Source organism: Drosophila biarmipes, chromosome 3R (assembly GCF_025231255.1).
Source record: "Drosophila biarmipes strain raj3 chromosome 3R, RU_DBia_V1.1, whole genome shotgun sequence".
NCBI classification, from domain to species: domain Eukaryota; kingdom Metazoa; phylum Arthropoda; class Insecta; order Diptera; family Drosophilidae; genus Drosophila; species Drosophila biarmipes.
Genome location: NC_066616.1, coordinates 17,571,907 through 17,586,332, shown reverse-complemented (window position 1 = coordinate 17,586,332; position 14,426 = coordinate 17,571,907). Strand labels below are relative to the sequence as shown.

Here is a 14,426-nt window from a genome sequence, read left to right as displayed (position 1 = left end):
ACTGATAAACTCATTATTTAAAATGTATCCATAAAATATATTTGTAGCTTAATTTAATTAAATTTTAAAATGCTATTGAACTTGAACACTTTATTTTATAAAAGTTAAATTTCGGTTATAAGTTTTTCTTGTTGTAAAACTACTTCTTAGCATGGTTATGCTTGCCAGATGCCTCATCCTCTGAAGGATCCTCGGGCAACGAATCCACGGACATGGAAGAGCCCTTTGACTTGGAACTTGCATTAGATCGCGAAGAGTTCTTCGGATACTTGACCGCCTTGGTATTGCCCGAGCATTGTAAGATGAAGCGAATCTCGTCTATAAGCTCCGTCTTGAAGTTCACCTGCCCAAACGTTTGAAAAATTATTAAACTAACCTTCTATTGGCGGAATCGTAAAGATAACATGCAGGACATATCTATCATGAAGCATTCTAGAGTAAGGTGTTAGATTTCAGGATATTACAAATATTAAATATTAAAGACAACACAGTTGAATGGGTAGTAGATGTATTTTTGGCTCCGAGTTGTAGGTTTTTGGGGAGCTGATGAAACGAATCCGTTACTCAGATTAGGGCCACCTTTTCAGCGCCGTTTTTAGTCACGACACAGGTGAAAGTATTTATAGAGCACCTGCCGCGTTACCTTGTTCTCCCGCGCACTCAAGTAGACGCTGACCACGACGTTGACCAGGCCGTAAACGCTGCCGAAGCAGCTGCCCACGAACATGACCAGGTAGACGCCGCCCAGGTTGGCGAATCCCAGCGAGGAGGCATCCGAGTCGGCGGCTTCCTGTGGGGTTTCGAAGCATATGTGCCAGGCTAAATCTAAGTGCATGTTTTCGGGTGTTCACTGTACATATGTGTGTGTGCTGTATGGGCAGGCCATCTAATCGGATCGCAAGGCGGGGTGTTGGCGAAGCTGGAAAATATCCCGGCGGATACCTGGTTCTCATCGCTGCGCTCCTTGACGCCCAAAACCATCTCTAGCAGGGAGACAAAGATGCCGAAGAAGGAGCCCACTCCCATGACCAGGAAGACGCCGCCCAGGTTGCTAATCTCCAGGGCCACGGCGCCGGAGTCCTCGTCCGAGTCCTGCACACACCCACACATGCACCAGCTGCCAGAGATCGGGATCAACCAGGTCACTTACCGAACAGGCTCCCCCGCCGCGCTTCTCCTTCCACCACTTGGTCTTCATCTTGGTCAGCACACCCTGCTCCTGCATCTCGAGAACCGCCTGGCTGAGTGTGTCCCTGTACGGCCAGTCTGGAATGGAGCGTCTCTATAGGAAGTACTTGGTCATTATATCTCAATCGTTCTACTCTTTCGCATGGCTATGCCGTAGCCCTTCTCGTCCAGCAACGCGCCCACCTGGGTGAGAGTGCAGCGACGCTCTGTAATGTACTCGATGGTGGTGGACTCCATGAGGAAGGCATAGTTGGAGTTCTCCACGCGATCCACGCCCTCCTGATTGGTGTTGGTCATGTACTGGGGGTTGTCCCTCATGAATTCGTACATTCGCTGATAGGTGGGATAGTTGGACTCCTGAAATGTAAAATATAATAATATTACTCTGATCCTTTAGTGTTTAATCTTACTTTAAAAAAGTTAAAAGTGGCTCCTCCAATTTTGGCTCCATAGTTAACACCGCCCTTGTTCTTTGACAAATCATCGGCATCATTAATCGGGGTCACCAAGGACTCCACTGTGAGAAAAGCCGCCAGATTGGCCGTGTAGGAGGAGACCAGGATCAAAGTGAAGAACCACCAGGAAGCGGCCACAGCCCGAGTTGAGTAGGCCCTTAGATTTGAAAATATTAAAAATAATAAAAATCATAGATTTATATTCCTCACTTGGGAGCCAGCTCGGAGCCCTGCTGGAGAAGAGCTCCAATGGAGAACCACAGACAGTTGGCGAAACTGAACTGATTCTCCAGTTCCGTGGGCTCCTCGATGCAGGGATACGGATTATCCCACTCTGCCGGAGAAAGGCGTCCCAGCACAAACATACTGATGGATACACCCATGTAGGCCAGGCCCAGCCAGAGCCACACTTCCCCCGAAAAAGGCGACATGAAGGAGAAGAGCTTTGGAGGCTCCTTCATGGGCTTGCGGAATAGAATGCCAATTCCTAAAAAATTTAACAAAATATTAATCATAACTAAAATAAATAATGTTAATCCTATTTGGAAGACAATGCCTAACTTAATATGAAATAAAATGGAAAATATAATACTTATAATAGACAAATTTTATAAGATTTATTTGGGTAATTTACTTGTGATGATAATTATTAGCTCGCTTACCCAGGCTCATGAAGGGTATGGTGAAGTCCACGCCACTTTCCCGCTCCGATGTCATGGTCAGGTCCGTAATGCCCATGTCAGCACGCTAATTAAATATGAAAGATTATTGTACGGCCTTTTTACATGCACGAACGCATGCATTTATAAATAGAATTGTAAATGCACATGTAAATATTGCGCATACGCCCGATTGAGCGTGGTAATAGAGCAATCTTTGAATTATGCATTTTAATGTGCAAAGAGAAAATAGTAAACATAATGTATTATGTTAAGCTTTCCATAAAGTTAAAATATTTGCGTCATAAGGGAAATTCAGTTCAATATTGATTGAAATTTAATGCGTTGCTAATCTATTCCAAGAAATCGCAATTGAACAAAATGAAATGGTAATCGTTAATCACTTAAAATTACCAGGAATTGTTTGTTTTTAAATATGTTATGCATTATATATTAAGTTGAGATTTGGCGATTCCTATAAATTTCACTTCTCGTAAAGCACATTTTCAGTTATGGGGTTTTACTTTAGCAGTTTGCTAGCTGTGATCTTGGGCACAGTTTGTTCAGCCAGTGCTGACACAACCGACCCATGTTATGAAGCCCAAAGAAGGCACATACTCGAGGTCTATCATAATCCGACTGTAAATGACTTAACCAAGGAGAGAAATATTCCGGATCTGATTTCCTTTTATCTTCGTTACCCCAATGCTGTTCCTCTGTCCAATGAAGATAGGCAACAATTTGAGAGGTTCATCCACAACTACAGAGAGTTTCGGAATGTTTTGGTTGATGGAGTACCGCCACAGGGAGGAACCATTGGATCCATATTCGGAAATTTCATGGGCAGAGTTGGATCCCGATATATCATGTCTCTGTTCAATAAAAAGCAGGAAGGTCAAGGCAGCCCTGTCTCCAATTCAACTGTCTTAACATAAAGAATTCGAAACATATCTACATTATAGTTGAGTGAACTAAATAAATATAATATGTTTGTGGAATAGATTTATTTGAAAATTCGCCTTATTCCCAAGGGATAAAGCTAACTATAAACCCTATTAATTTGAGGCACTGTAAGCCACAGGCACTCGGAAAATAGTCTGCCGTTTATGGCAGCATTAACGAGAGCGTTAACGATGATGACAGCGATTATGGCCATTCAGTGTAAATCAATAACCCCACCGGACGAACAGGGGATCACCTAACTGATTTAAATGGCCGCAGAGCAGCGGATGTCGATTTATGGGCCCAACAGAACCGAACTCACACCGTCTATTATTTCCCTCAACATGCCATTCCACTCGCCCGTCTTGGGATCGATGCCGCCGTACTTGTTGTCCACCTGGAGGCGCCAGGTGTAGCTGAATCCCAGCTTCTTGGACAGCTCGTCGATGAGCTCGATGCCAAAGCCCTCGAACTGATCATTGCCCTCCAGCTTCTCGGAGGTCTCCTTCAGCATGCCGTAGGGTTCGCTCTGTGTTGTTTGGGTACAAAATATATAGTATATCAGGAAAGTCAAGGTCGGAGCTTGGCCCCTGGCGTTTGCCCTCCACTCACAATGGCCGTGATGACGACGAAGCTTTTGTTCACCAGCGAACGCATATCCGGCTCCAAGGAGTGCGCCGGGGCCGGGCGATTCTCCTGAAAGCCATCCCCGCCGCTCCATTGGCCAACTTTCTGCATCCCCGACACGGCCAGCTCGATGACTTCCAGCTCGAAGTCCGTGCGCAGACCCTCGTAGTCAAAGCGAATGGGACCCGTGAGGCCATTCAGCGTTAGCTGTGGGGCGAGACTCGTTGCATGAGTTATTCAGAACCAGCCAGTTATTCATGCACAGAAAAATCTTAGGCTCATAGAGGGGATGGTAAAATCATATCTTTAACAAATATTTAAAAATTTAAGCTATACACCTATAAATTTATAACAGATTTACCATAGGGTTAAGATTTAAAGACAATAAATTACATATATATGATAAGAGGGTATTATAAGTCTACCTATGCCTCTTAGAGGTAATCTGAATTTTTTATAAATATTTCCATATATACTTTTTATGATGCCCAATTCATTTCTACTTCATTATACTTCCTCCTGGTGCAGCGACTCACCGACTTCATGTAGTTGACGAGCGTGTAGCCCTTGTCCCAGGCGCTGTCATCGCCACAGCTGAGGGGCACGGGCCGGAAGTTCACATGCTTGTAGGTCTCGGCCAGCAGCTGGACGCCGTCGTAGACCAGGGCCATGCTGTTGGTCAGGGGGCAGGACACTGTGGGCGGGCGAGAGCCATAAGGGATAACGTCGTTTATCATTTCCGCCCATCCTCCGCCTCCGTCGAGGCCCCGGCAGTGCAATTCAATTATTTAAATTCACTCATGCGAATGGATTTCGGATTTGCATAAATTGTCTACATCCCAGGGCCACGACACTTTCAGGTGGGACTGTCATTATTTTCCCTGTCTTTTTTTTATGATTTACCGTTCTGGAAGGGCTCCTCGCTCTCGTACAGCGCCTTGGCCACCTCCTGCACCTGTTCGTTGTCCGGCGACACGAGGCGCAGGCCCGTGATGTTGGTGCCGGCGTGCTGATACGGCTCCAGGTCCATGGTGTGCCAGTCCAGGTTGCCGATGATGTAGCGGTAGTCGCTGGTCACCAGACCCACCTGCTGGGCCTGCTTGAACAGCTCCGGCAGAGTGGCCATCGAGCCGACGACCACGAAGGAGAAGTCATCCGCATTACGTATACGCCGCAGCACATTCCGGTAGTTCCCATTCAGGTCGAGTTCATAGCGCCGCACCGTGACCGTGGGTCCAGCGGTGCCGTACATCTGGAGCAGCTCCCGCACGGTGGCCAGATACTCACCCGTCTCGTAGATGATGGTGAAGCTCTCCCAGCCCAGGGCCACCACCATGTCCCGCAGGGCCTCGCCCAGGGTGGCCGGATGTGGGTGCAGATTGATGGTGGGCAGCTGGGCCTCGAAGTCCCAGCGCGTGTCCAGGAAGGGCAGCTCCTTGGCGTCGCATATGCTCATCGCGTGACGAGCGGCCAGGTTCGAGGTGGGCCCAAACACGGCCACCAGATTTTGCTGCAGAATAAGCTTTATTTAGGCATTTGTTTTACACAAAGGTTTACAGAGATTTTAAAGAACGATTTGGAAGATTACCAAATACTTTAGAATATATAATTATACTTTCCGATGTAAACTAATCCTTACTAACAAATAATTTTAAAAATTGTGCAGTTAAATGTCTAGGACCTTATATTCTAACCTTTTCATTTCAACATATTATTAAGAACTTTTAACTTAAATTGTTTAATAACCAGAGTACAGAATTAGGTATTTTTCCACAACAAAGTAATGTGCAGTAAAATAAAAATCTATTTTAAATACTGTCTTATTATAGTGTAATAGGTTAATAACCAAAGTAAAGTATTTTATCATACTGAATTGAGTGACATTCTTTTATAAAAAATGTATTCTTAAATTGTATAATTTAAGTTTCTTATGTTTGTAGTAATTTGTCAGAAAATATTAAGAAAAGAAATACAAGTTTTAGAGACCTAAATTTTATCCATTCTTTTTTAAGATTGCCTACATTTTAAATATCTCAACAAGAGCATTTTTATTTTTATATCAACTTTCCAAATCCTTTTTCACTGTGCTATTGATACAATTTACTGTCCCAACTCACCCTCAGCATTTTGCAGAGCTTCTTGGAGGTCTCGAAGGAGTTGCCCGGCTCAATGCTAACCGACACTCCGTGCAGCTGCAGGTCCTCGTTCTCCTCGTTGGCCTTGCTGATGGCCAAGTGGAAGATCTTCTCGAGATCCGGTTCGGTGTTCTCGTAGACGAGGCCTGCAACCAGAAGAATCCATTTCAGAGAGTGGCACGGCTCTTTCGCTCTTTGTTTTGCTCAGCGGGTTCTGTTTATATTTGTATTTCGCAAATTCGCCGCCGCCATCGGCAGACGGTGCGTATGCGGCACAAAAATACATGACACATTTGCATGCTGCGCTGCCAAATTCCTGCTTATGTAACCCGAAGAACAGTGCACTTCACTTACCCACGTTCGTCCTTTCCCCTTGGCATCCTGGCAAAAGCAATAGCAAGCTCGTTAGGATGAAGCCAAGTGAAAAACTGGCTGAAATCATTCTGCCGGATTGCATCTCCCGAAACGCTTTCACCGCGCAATGTAATCAGAAATTCATAAATATTTTCTCCGCCTGCCGCGGGGCTACGAATTCCGCAATTATTTCCAATTAATTGCGCGATTGTTCGCCGAACTAAATTTGCATATTTCTGCAGGCTGTACGTCGCGACCGGGTATGCGAGCTGAAATGGCTAAGAGCACGAAAATGCGGCCAAAAGCAATCTGCTGCAGATGCGGCATCAGCTGATAAATTCGCCCCGAGTATTTTTAACCTCTCGGAGGTTTTCATGAATGAAAGTGTTTTCGGCGGAGGCAAAAACTTTTCCTGAACTTTCCCTAATTGAATCTCACTTCAGCCCCATTGGGGGTGGGTCTCTGAGTCACTGGTTAGCCAGATTAATTAGATAAGCTTCACCTTTTTAGCGCCAATTTAACAGGGCAGCCTGAAATGTATCCGAAGGGAAAAGCCCTGACTGGAAAATAAATCCGCCGTGGCAACCAAACGTGCACAGCATACAATTCCTCCGGCTAATGGAACTGGACCCTCAATGCCAGATAGCCGGATGAATGGCAATGGGTGTGTAGGGTGGCAAGATACATAAATAAACAAGGCGAAATCGCAAATAGCCAAATGCAGTGGCCAAGAGAGATTGAAAACAGCTTCCCACCCGAAATTGTTGTGGCTCCACGGACGTGCAACAAGCACCGATAAGTGCTGGGAAAAAGGAACTTCGAGGAAAAAGAGGGTCTGTCGCAATGGTTGTAAACAAATTCATTGCATTTCACTTGGATAGTTGGGCGGTGGCGGAGTGGGTTGGCTGCCATCTGGAACTATTATGGCTTTGGCCAGGGACGTGCGACCCACTTGTGGATTTTTGAAGGCCCAGCTCGATTTATGGGCCAGGCTTTGAATAATCCATTTAGAGCATGCAAAGCAGGGGGGAGGCATCTCTTATTTTTAATAATGATGGTGGGGCTGAAATGTAAAAATTGCTACAAAAAGCAGCTCTGGCATACACACTGCCAGCCATGCCGGAAGGTTTTTGTGTTCCCCACTTTCGGGCATGTCCTTCACACACACACAATGCCGCCGAAGGACGAGGGCTGGGAGGACGAGGGGCGTGGTCGGGCGCGTTAGCCAGCAGCAAACTGTTGCTGTCAGCAGTGTATAAAATCAACGTGTACGTCAACAGCAGGCACCTGTCGTGACTGCCGCCCAGGATGCATTTATCCCCGAGCTGCGCATTTAAAATTAACGACCTTTAGTGCAGCCTGCCAAGCTGCTGCAAATCCCCGATCGCCCGACAACTGAAGCTAAAGCCACCACTTGAATTCGTCCTCTGAAGTCAAGCTGAAAACATGCAGCGGTTGCCAAGGGATTTTGATGGCAGATTGCAGATAAAAAGACTGTAAACCAGGTACGACCTAGTAAATCGCATTGATAAGGTCTTAAAGGGGATATTTTAACTCTAACTTTCTTTTATTATCTTTAATCCTTTAGGTAATATCCTTATTAGGTCTTAACGTTCTGAAAATCCTTTATGGAGGTTATGGTAAGGGTATTTCAGACGCTGCACTTTACACCTACACTCACTTCAGCTTGTATTTTGCCACCTGCGTGGTGTTAAATTGCCCAGCAGCCATGCGCTCGCATTTGCATTTACATAGCCGTGTGCCGCCGTCAATGTATCTTGAGGATACGCATGCATTCTCCACGCTGCATTCCACATTCTGGCACTCGCCGCGTGCCTGGCCGTGCATTTTAAGCTAGGCAAATCGCTGGCATTATGCACACGCACACCAGGACCCATATCCTGGGGCTCACTTAACCACACGGACACTGCTGCGTGCATTTGCATAAGTGCTCGGGCTGAGGACTCTAGTGGCAATTAGTGCAAGTCCCTTGCAAATCCTTCCCACACACGCGTCCAATCCAGGCCCCAACCTTGATTTAAGACTTTTTGGGGAAAAATTTCGAAAAATTAAAAAATTAAATATATAGTATTAAACCAGATTAGATAACCCTTAAGCTAACATTAATTTTCTACCCAACATTAATAAGTATCTGCAACTGCAATAGCTGATAATGGCAGTTGATTTACGTTTCCTTGACCTACATGATTATTGGCATTTTCCTAATACGATTATTGGCTTAAATCCCAATATTATAGGTGGTGGTGCGAAATATTTCGACTGTTGTTGACTGAAGCTTTGGCTGATTTGACTTCATTTGTTTTGCATTCTGGGGCATGCCAATTCTGTTTGCTCTGTCAATGCCAATGTGCCAGATTTATCCAGGGAAATCAAATGCACAATTTGCACTGGAAATCTGATTGGCGCAAAGCAAGCCTTGGAGTGCGAAGGTTTATTTTGGGAGCTCAAAATGGCTGCGACGAGGTCATAACAGTTCCGTGAGTGCGAGGCTTCAGAAGCACAATGCCTGAAAGGGCTTCCATTCAGGCCTTATCGCTTAGCTGGCCTACCCAACCCAACCCAACCCAACCCAACCCATTAGACCCATCTTGTCGCTCCGAGGAGCTGACAGTCCCCAAAGGTAAACAGGCAAACAAACCAGAAATAGCATGCAAACTGCTTTGGCTAAGTGAGGAGCGACAATTTGGCGCGTTGTCAAAACAAAGTGCTCCAGCCCAGCACACATACATAGATACAAACAGCACCTCACACAGATACAGAGTGGCAAGCGCGAGTGCTGGTGTGGGCGAAGGCGGCCGCCAGACAAAATCAATTTGAATCGCGCCAGTCAGCCAGACAAACAAGGAGCATTCACGGCATGGCCAGAAACGGAAGGGAACCACGGAACCCGCCAGGGAGTAGGGCCATCACCCACTCACACGAACAGGCGCTCACACGCACATGCAGAGCGACACTCACAGATACACACACACACAGCTGCAGCGCGTAATGGCGCGTAAAGTGTTGCGCCATCTTAATGCGTGCCAAAAACCGCAATTCATGGCCGCGAAAGCCTTGAATGGCAGGCCGAAGGGGCGGCGGTCTGATAAGGAGCAGCAGCATTAGCCGGATAGTGAGACGGGTATATGTACTGGCAGTGGGAGCGAGCGAGAGGCAGCGACCGCAGCAGCCGCAACCGGAAACGGAAATGAGCGGAGTAAGCAAGCGAATGGCGGCAAACCGAAGGGGTTCGGGCGGGTTGAACGCTCTAAAAGCCAGGCCCCAACCCAACACAAGCTTCCATTGCAATTAGCAGTAGGCTTGTGTATTGGTAGGTACAGAGAAAAAAAAACTACCCTACATTTATTGTTGCGTAGATTTATTAACAAGCTAAATATATACGTGTTTCTAAATGCTTCAATCAAGTTTACTAAAACCTAAAGTGATGTAAATCAAGGGTTTTATTGCTTTTTGAATGTAACATATTTTATGTTAAAATTATAAAATATATTGAAAGATTAATCTAATATATTTGAAAATATATATATGTAAAGTTTTATGAGTATTTTTATGAATAAGATTTATAAGAAACATCTGTGGGAGAAAGAAGACCCTGGAAATAAAGTTCCTTAATAATAAAATATACTAAGAAATAATTTTAATTTTCTTAAAGAATATACATATGTATACACTTTTTTTCCTTTTAAGCATAAAAGAAAGGGTTTGAGTTGGTAACTTCGTAATATTGTTGTTCCTTTTCCCAGCCTGTGTCTGTGTGTATCCCCAGCTCCTCTCGGCCGTGTCAAAGGGCTAACGCAGTGGGGTCTGGATGGGGGAGTAGGCCAGAGAGCTGCGTATTCGTTATTGCCGCTGTTGTTGATTCAATTGCAGCGAGTGGCACGCATGGGCCTGGCAAACAGGACACATCGTGAAATGTTAACAGCGAAGGGCGGCAGCCGCGGCAACGGCAACAGCAAACAGGTGAGCCTGCTACCAGGCAGTCTGGAATTGTGGAACTGTGGTACTGGGGTATTCTGGGGTGGCCCAAGCCGAGGGCAGAGTGGCCCATTTGGCACGAGGCCAAAACTGGCCAAGGCAGCCCAGGCAGCCCAGCCCAACCAGTTGCATTGCCTGCTGTGGCATGTTAATGTCAGTGTCACGGTGTCAAATTGTCAGCGCCTGTTGCCACTCGGCGCAGCCTTTCGCCCCCCGCATGCCACGAGCCCTGAAAAAATAAAATAAACCAGGATAGTTGGCATGCCGGGGCACAAAGTATGCGCGACGCCTTAAAGCATGCCATGTGCCATAATTTGCTGTGACACGGCTGGCGAACTTTGCCCCCCGGAAGCGGCAACCCACTTTACGCCAGCTGAATGCTAATGTTCCAAAATTTAAGCAGCATCACTGGCATTAAACAACCGTTTGGCCCAGAGTAATCCAGCATATTGGCCATTAAGCATACGCACTGCGGACCCTCGTCAAATTAATAACATGCGGGCGGCGACAGAAGGGCAACCCTTGGAGCGTCTACGCACTGCCAGAAGTAATCGTGCACATTTTGGAAATTTAACCACTTGTTAAACAATAATATCCAATATCATAACACGGCCAGCGAGTGCGCAGGCCAGCGAATCCGAGAGATGTGCGAGAGAGTTCCAGGAAAATCTCGCCTCTTCCCCAATGCATACACACAGATGTACACCAACGGGCGAGTGAAAAGCGTGTTGCCTTTGCTCTTGGCCTGGCCAGAGGTTCTCCTTTCAGTTCGACACGAGACCTGAACGAGTGCGGACGCGTTTGGCGCACAGCAGAAGGACAGAACAGCCCCTAGAAGAGCCCGTAAACAAACCCAGATAGTGTTGATAGCTCCGTGCTCGCGAGTGCTGGTCCGTATGTGCGTTTAGATCAGGTGGCTCTAGAACCGATCTGTGGTAGAACCCTATACAAAATGCCCGAAATCGTGGAGCTGAATGTGGGCGGCGTGAGCTACACGACCACGCTGGCCACTCTGCTGGCGGACAAGACCACGCTGCTGGCCGAGCTCTTCGGCGAGGGTCGCGATGCGCTGGCCAAGGACAGCAAGGGGCGCTACTTCCTGGACCGCGACGGCGTCCTCTTCCGCTACATCCTGGACTTCCTGCGCGACAAGGCGCTGCACCTGCCCGAGGGATTCCGCGAGCGCCAGCGGCTGTTGCGCGAGGCGGAGCACTTCAAGCTGACGGCCATGCTGGACTGCATCCGCGCGGAGCGGGATGCCCGGCCGCCGGGCTGCATCACCATCGGCTACCGGGGAAGCTTCCAGTTCGGCAAGGATGGCCTGGCCGATGTCAAGTTCCGGAAGCTGTCGCGCATCCTGGTCTGCGGTCGCGTGGCCCAGTGCCGCGAGGTCTTCGGGGACACGCTGAATGAGTCGCGGGATCCCGATCATGGCGGCACGGATCGGTACACCTCTAGGTTCTTCCTGAAGCACTGCTACATCGAGCAGGCCTTCGACAATCTGCACGATCATGGCTACCGCTTGGCCGGAAGCTGCGGATCCGGAACCGCCGGCTCGGCGGCGGAACCCAAGCCGGGCGTGGACACCGAGGAGAATCGCTGGAACCACTACAACGAGTTCGTCTTCATCCGGGATTAGGGCACCACTACTTGAGAGCACCCCACCCAGCAACTCAGCAACCCAGCTCTTTATCGTTATTTATCATTTGTGCGGGATTCGTTTGCCATGCCCATCAGTATTCCACGGATTAACCTTTATTAATGGCTGAGATACGGAGGCCGCACAGCATTCAATGGCTTGAGTTTCAACCCACCTCTTGATATACAAATGGGAACATTTCAAATGTACAACTGAACTAACAATCCACACTAAGGTCTAGAAAATTGTTGACACACATAGATAACTTAATGAGGGAGTGTGTATTTGGTTTTCTTTATTTACGTTTATCTATAAATCACGGTGGGCCCCCATTAAATTGGATATTACGAGCAGTTTTTTGATGAACGCAAACGAATTTGGATTTACTGGCAACTGACAACAAGTGAAAACATTTGGCAAGTGCAGATAACGAAATAGGAAAAACTATGCCAACATTTTATTAGCCCCAACTTTTGTTGATGCAGTGCAGTGTAAACAAGATGAGAGGAAGACATTAAACAGATCAGAGCCAATGAAATAAATTCGAGACGAGGCAAGGGCAACCGCGCCAGCTGGATAAACGTATTTGTGGCCAATCAATCACACCGAAATCACACTGAACAATTTGAAATACGGGTTACTCTTTGAAAAAACTAACGAAGTATTGTAGCAACAGATACCACAAGCAAACAACTCAAGCAAATGCTAAATCCAAAGTTTTATTAGTCTAATAAAAGTCGAAACTTGAAGTAAAGAATATACAAATAGCGAAATAGGATAATGGCAGGCAACATGTGGCCCCGAATATATGTTGACCGAAGCCGAAAAGCGGCCTGCAATCCATAAAACTCAGACACAAATCGATATTAGAGATATTACTATACAAATACAAAACCGCAAACCGAACAACGGCTGTCCTGAGATATGCCCCTTTGCAATAACTCTTGAATCGTTTCCGGTTCTACAAGATGGGGAAAACATGCTTTTTTGTAGGCCACATTCGGCTTGGAGCGATAAAACCTAGCGTCCTGGCGCAACAATTGGAAATGATTTAATAGTGCATTTTAGAAATAGCTGAGCCACCCATAAACTAACCCCCTTCATCTGCCAGAAAAGCAATCATCATTTAGGAAGCTAAATGAGAGAAGCTATACACGTTCGATTTTATGATTTATTAGTAAACTGTAATGAGAAATGCCAAAAAACCAAAACCAAATGGTCACAAGGACTTCCAGAATCGCGTTGGGAATACGACACCACATACGAAACTAAATTTGCTGAACTCTAGGAGCCCCTCTGTTATTATTGATTTTATCCATTTACGAGGCGAATCCATGAGAATGCTTTTCGCTGACATATCTCGCATCGCGTTTTCGACATTTCCGCAGGTTTGTTGCTGAAGGGGAATTTATGGAACGCAGTGCAGGGCGGAAATTTGAAATGAAAATGCCGATGCGCAACATTGAAGCAAAACAGCCATGAAACATATACGAACAGATTGTATAGAACTATAAATTCTCGAAATCGTGCGTAATCATCGGCAATAACGTGGTAATATTCGTGGGAGAACTATTAGGCTCCATTATATACTGACTCCTGGCTCGACATGGGCTCACGGCTCTTACACAGATAATATGAATCGTTATACACATATATCTATATATATACCTAATTATGTATTAAAACAATTGTCGATATTGAAAGTATCTTATAAATGTTTAGAATTACATGTAATTGAATCCAAAATGGCAGAGGCAAGGCGACGGAAATCTATTGTATCATTAATTAAATTAAACTGAAACTAATTTAAACTAACTAAACGAAATGTAAAATGTATTTAGAGAAGCGCAAAGTAAAACTGCTAAAATAGCCTATCAAAGTGCGACTAAGCGAGCATATGTATGTAAAGAGGTGTAACTTGCGAAAAGCGAAACCAAACAATAAATTCAAGAAACCAAATTAGAATCAAATTGATGGGGGTGCAGGTGAACTTAGGATCCTACTTGGGGTGAATTGCTTATTTTCCTTTTCTGTTTATCCTTCGCTAATTAATAGGCCGTGGCCCGCGAAATTTGTGCTGCATTATTAAATTCAATGAATAAATTATGGCTTTTTCGCCAGCCAAATTCGCTGACATTGATAGCGGCATGTAAAATTTATGAGCTGCCGGCTCCCAACTCGCGACAGCTCATTAAAATTGACGGCTAAACAAATAAAAACAAAAATGCAAACACAATCATAAAGGAATCAAATATACATTGAGGATAAAACAAACAACCCGGTCGAGCCAACAAAAATAAGAGGACAAACAATGGCAAACAGAACTTTTGTGAAAACCAGGGAGGGAGTGGAGCAAACATCGGCCTCAAAAAGTTGGCTGGAACAAAAGTCTATATATAAATAGCTTAGGCGACCATTAAGGCGGCAGCAA

General features: G+C 45.8%; 3 protein-coding genes across 4 annotated transcripts; 2 read left to right on the top strand and 1 right to left on the bottom strand.

Moving 5' to 3' along the window:
* Positions 1-75: 75 nt before the first annotated feature.
* LOC108031089 (glutamate receptor ionotropic, kainate 3) lies at positions 76-6,623 on the bottom strand. 2 transcript variants are annotated; one of them, XM_017104295.3, is made up of 13 exons: positions 6,361-6,623; positions 5,989-6,152; positions 4,775-5,381; positions 4,408-4,565; positions 3,857-4,078; positions 3,567-3,773; positions 2,306-2,390; positions 1,854-2,130; positions 1,599-1,800; positions 1,323-1,545; positions 1,151-1,266; positions 943-1,092; positions 76-343 (listed from the first exon to the last, which is right to left on the bottom strand). In XM_017104295.3, the coding sequence occupies exons 1-13, from the start codon at positions 6,461-6,463 to the stop codon at positions 140-142; spliced, it is 2,718 nt and encodes a 905-aa protein (XP_016959784.1). In that variant the 5' UTR covers positions 6,464-6,623; the 3' UTR covers positions 76-139. The 2 variants fall into 2 exon arrangements, with proteins under 2 accessions (XP_016959784.1, XP_016959785.1); XM_017104296.3 differs by lacking the exon at positions 943-1,092 and adding an exon at positions 644-790.
* LOC108030951 (protein Turandot X) lies at positions 2,815-3,237 on the top strand. The gene has a single exon (XM_017104150.1). It carries the CDS (start codon positions 2,815-2,817, stop codon positions 3,235-3,237), a length of 423 nt encoding a protein of 140 aa, XP_016959639.1.
* A 4,512-nt stretch (positions 6,624-11,135) lies between the features above and the next one.
* Positions 11,136-13,954, top strand: LOC108031965 (BTB/POZ domain-containing protein KCTD12). Its single transcript, XM_017105755.3, has one exon. It carries the CDS (start codon positions 11,309-11,311, stop codon positions 11,993-11,995), a length of 687 nt encoding a protein of 228 aa, XP_016961244.1. The 5' UTR covers positions 11,136-11,308; the 3' UTR covers positions 11,996-13,954.
* The last annotated feature ends 472 nt before the right edge of the window (positions 13,955-14,426 follow it).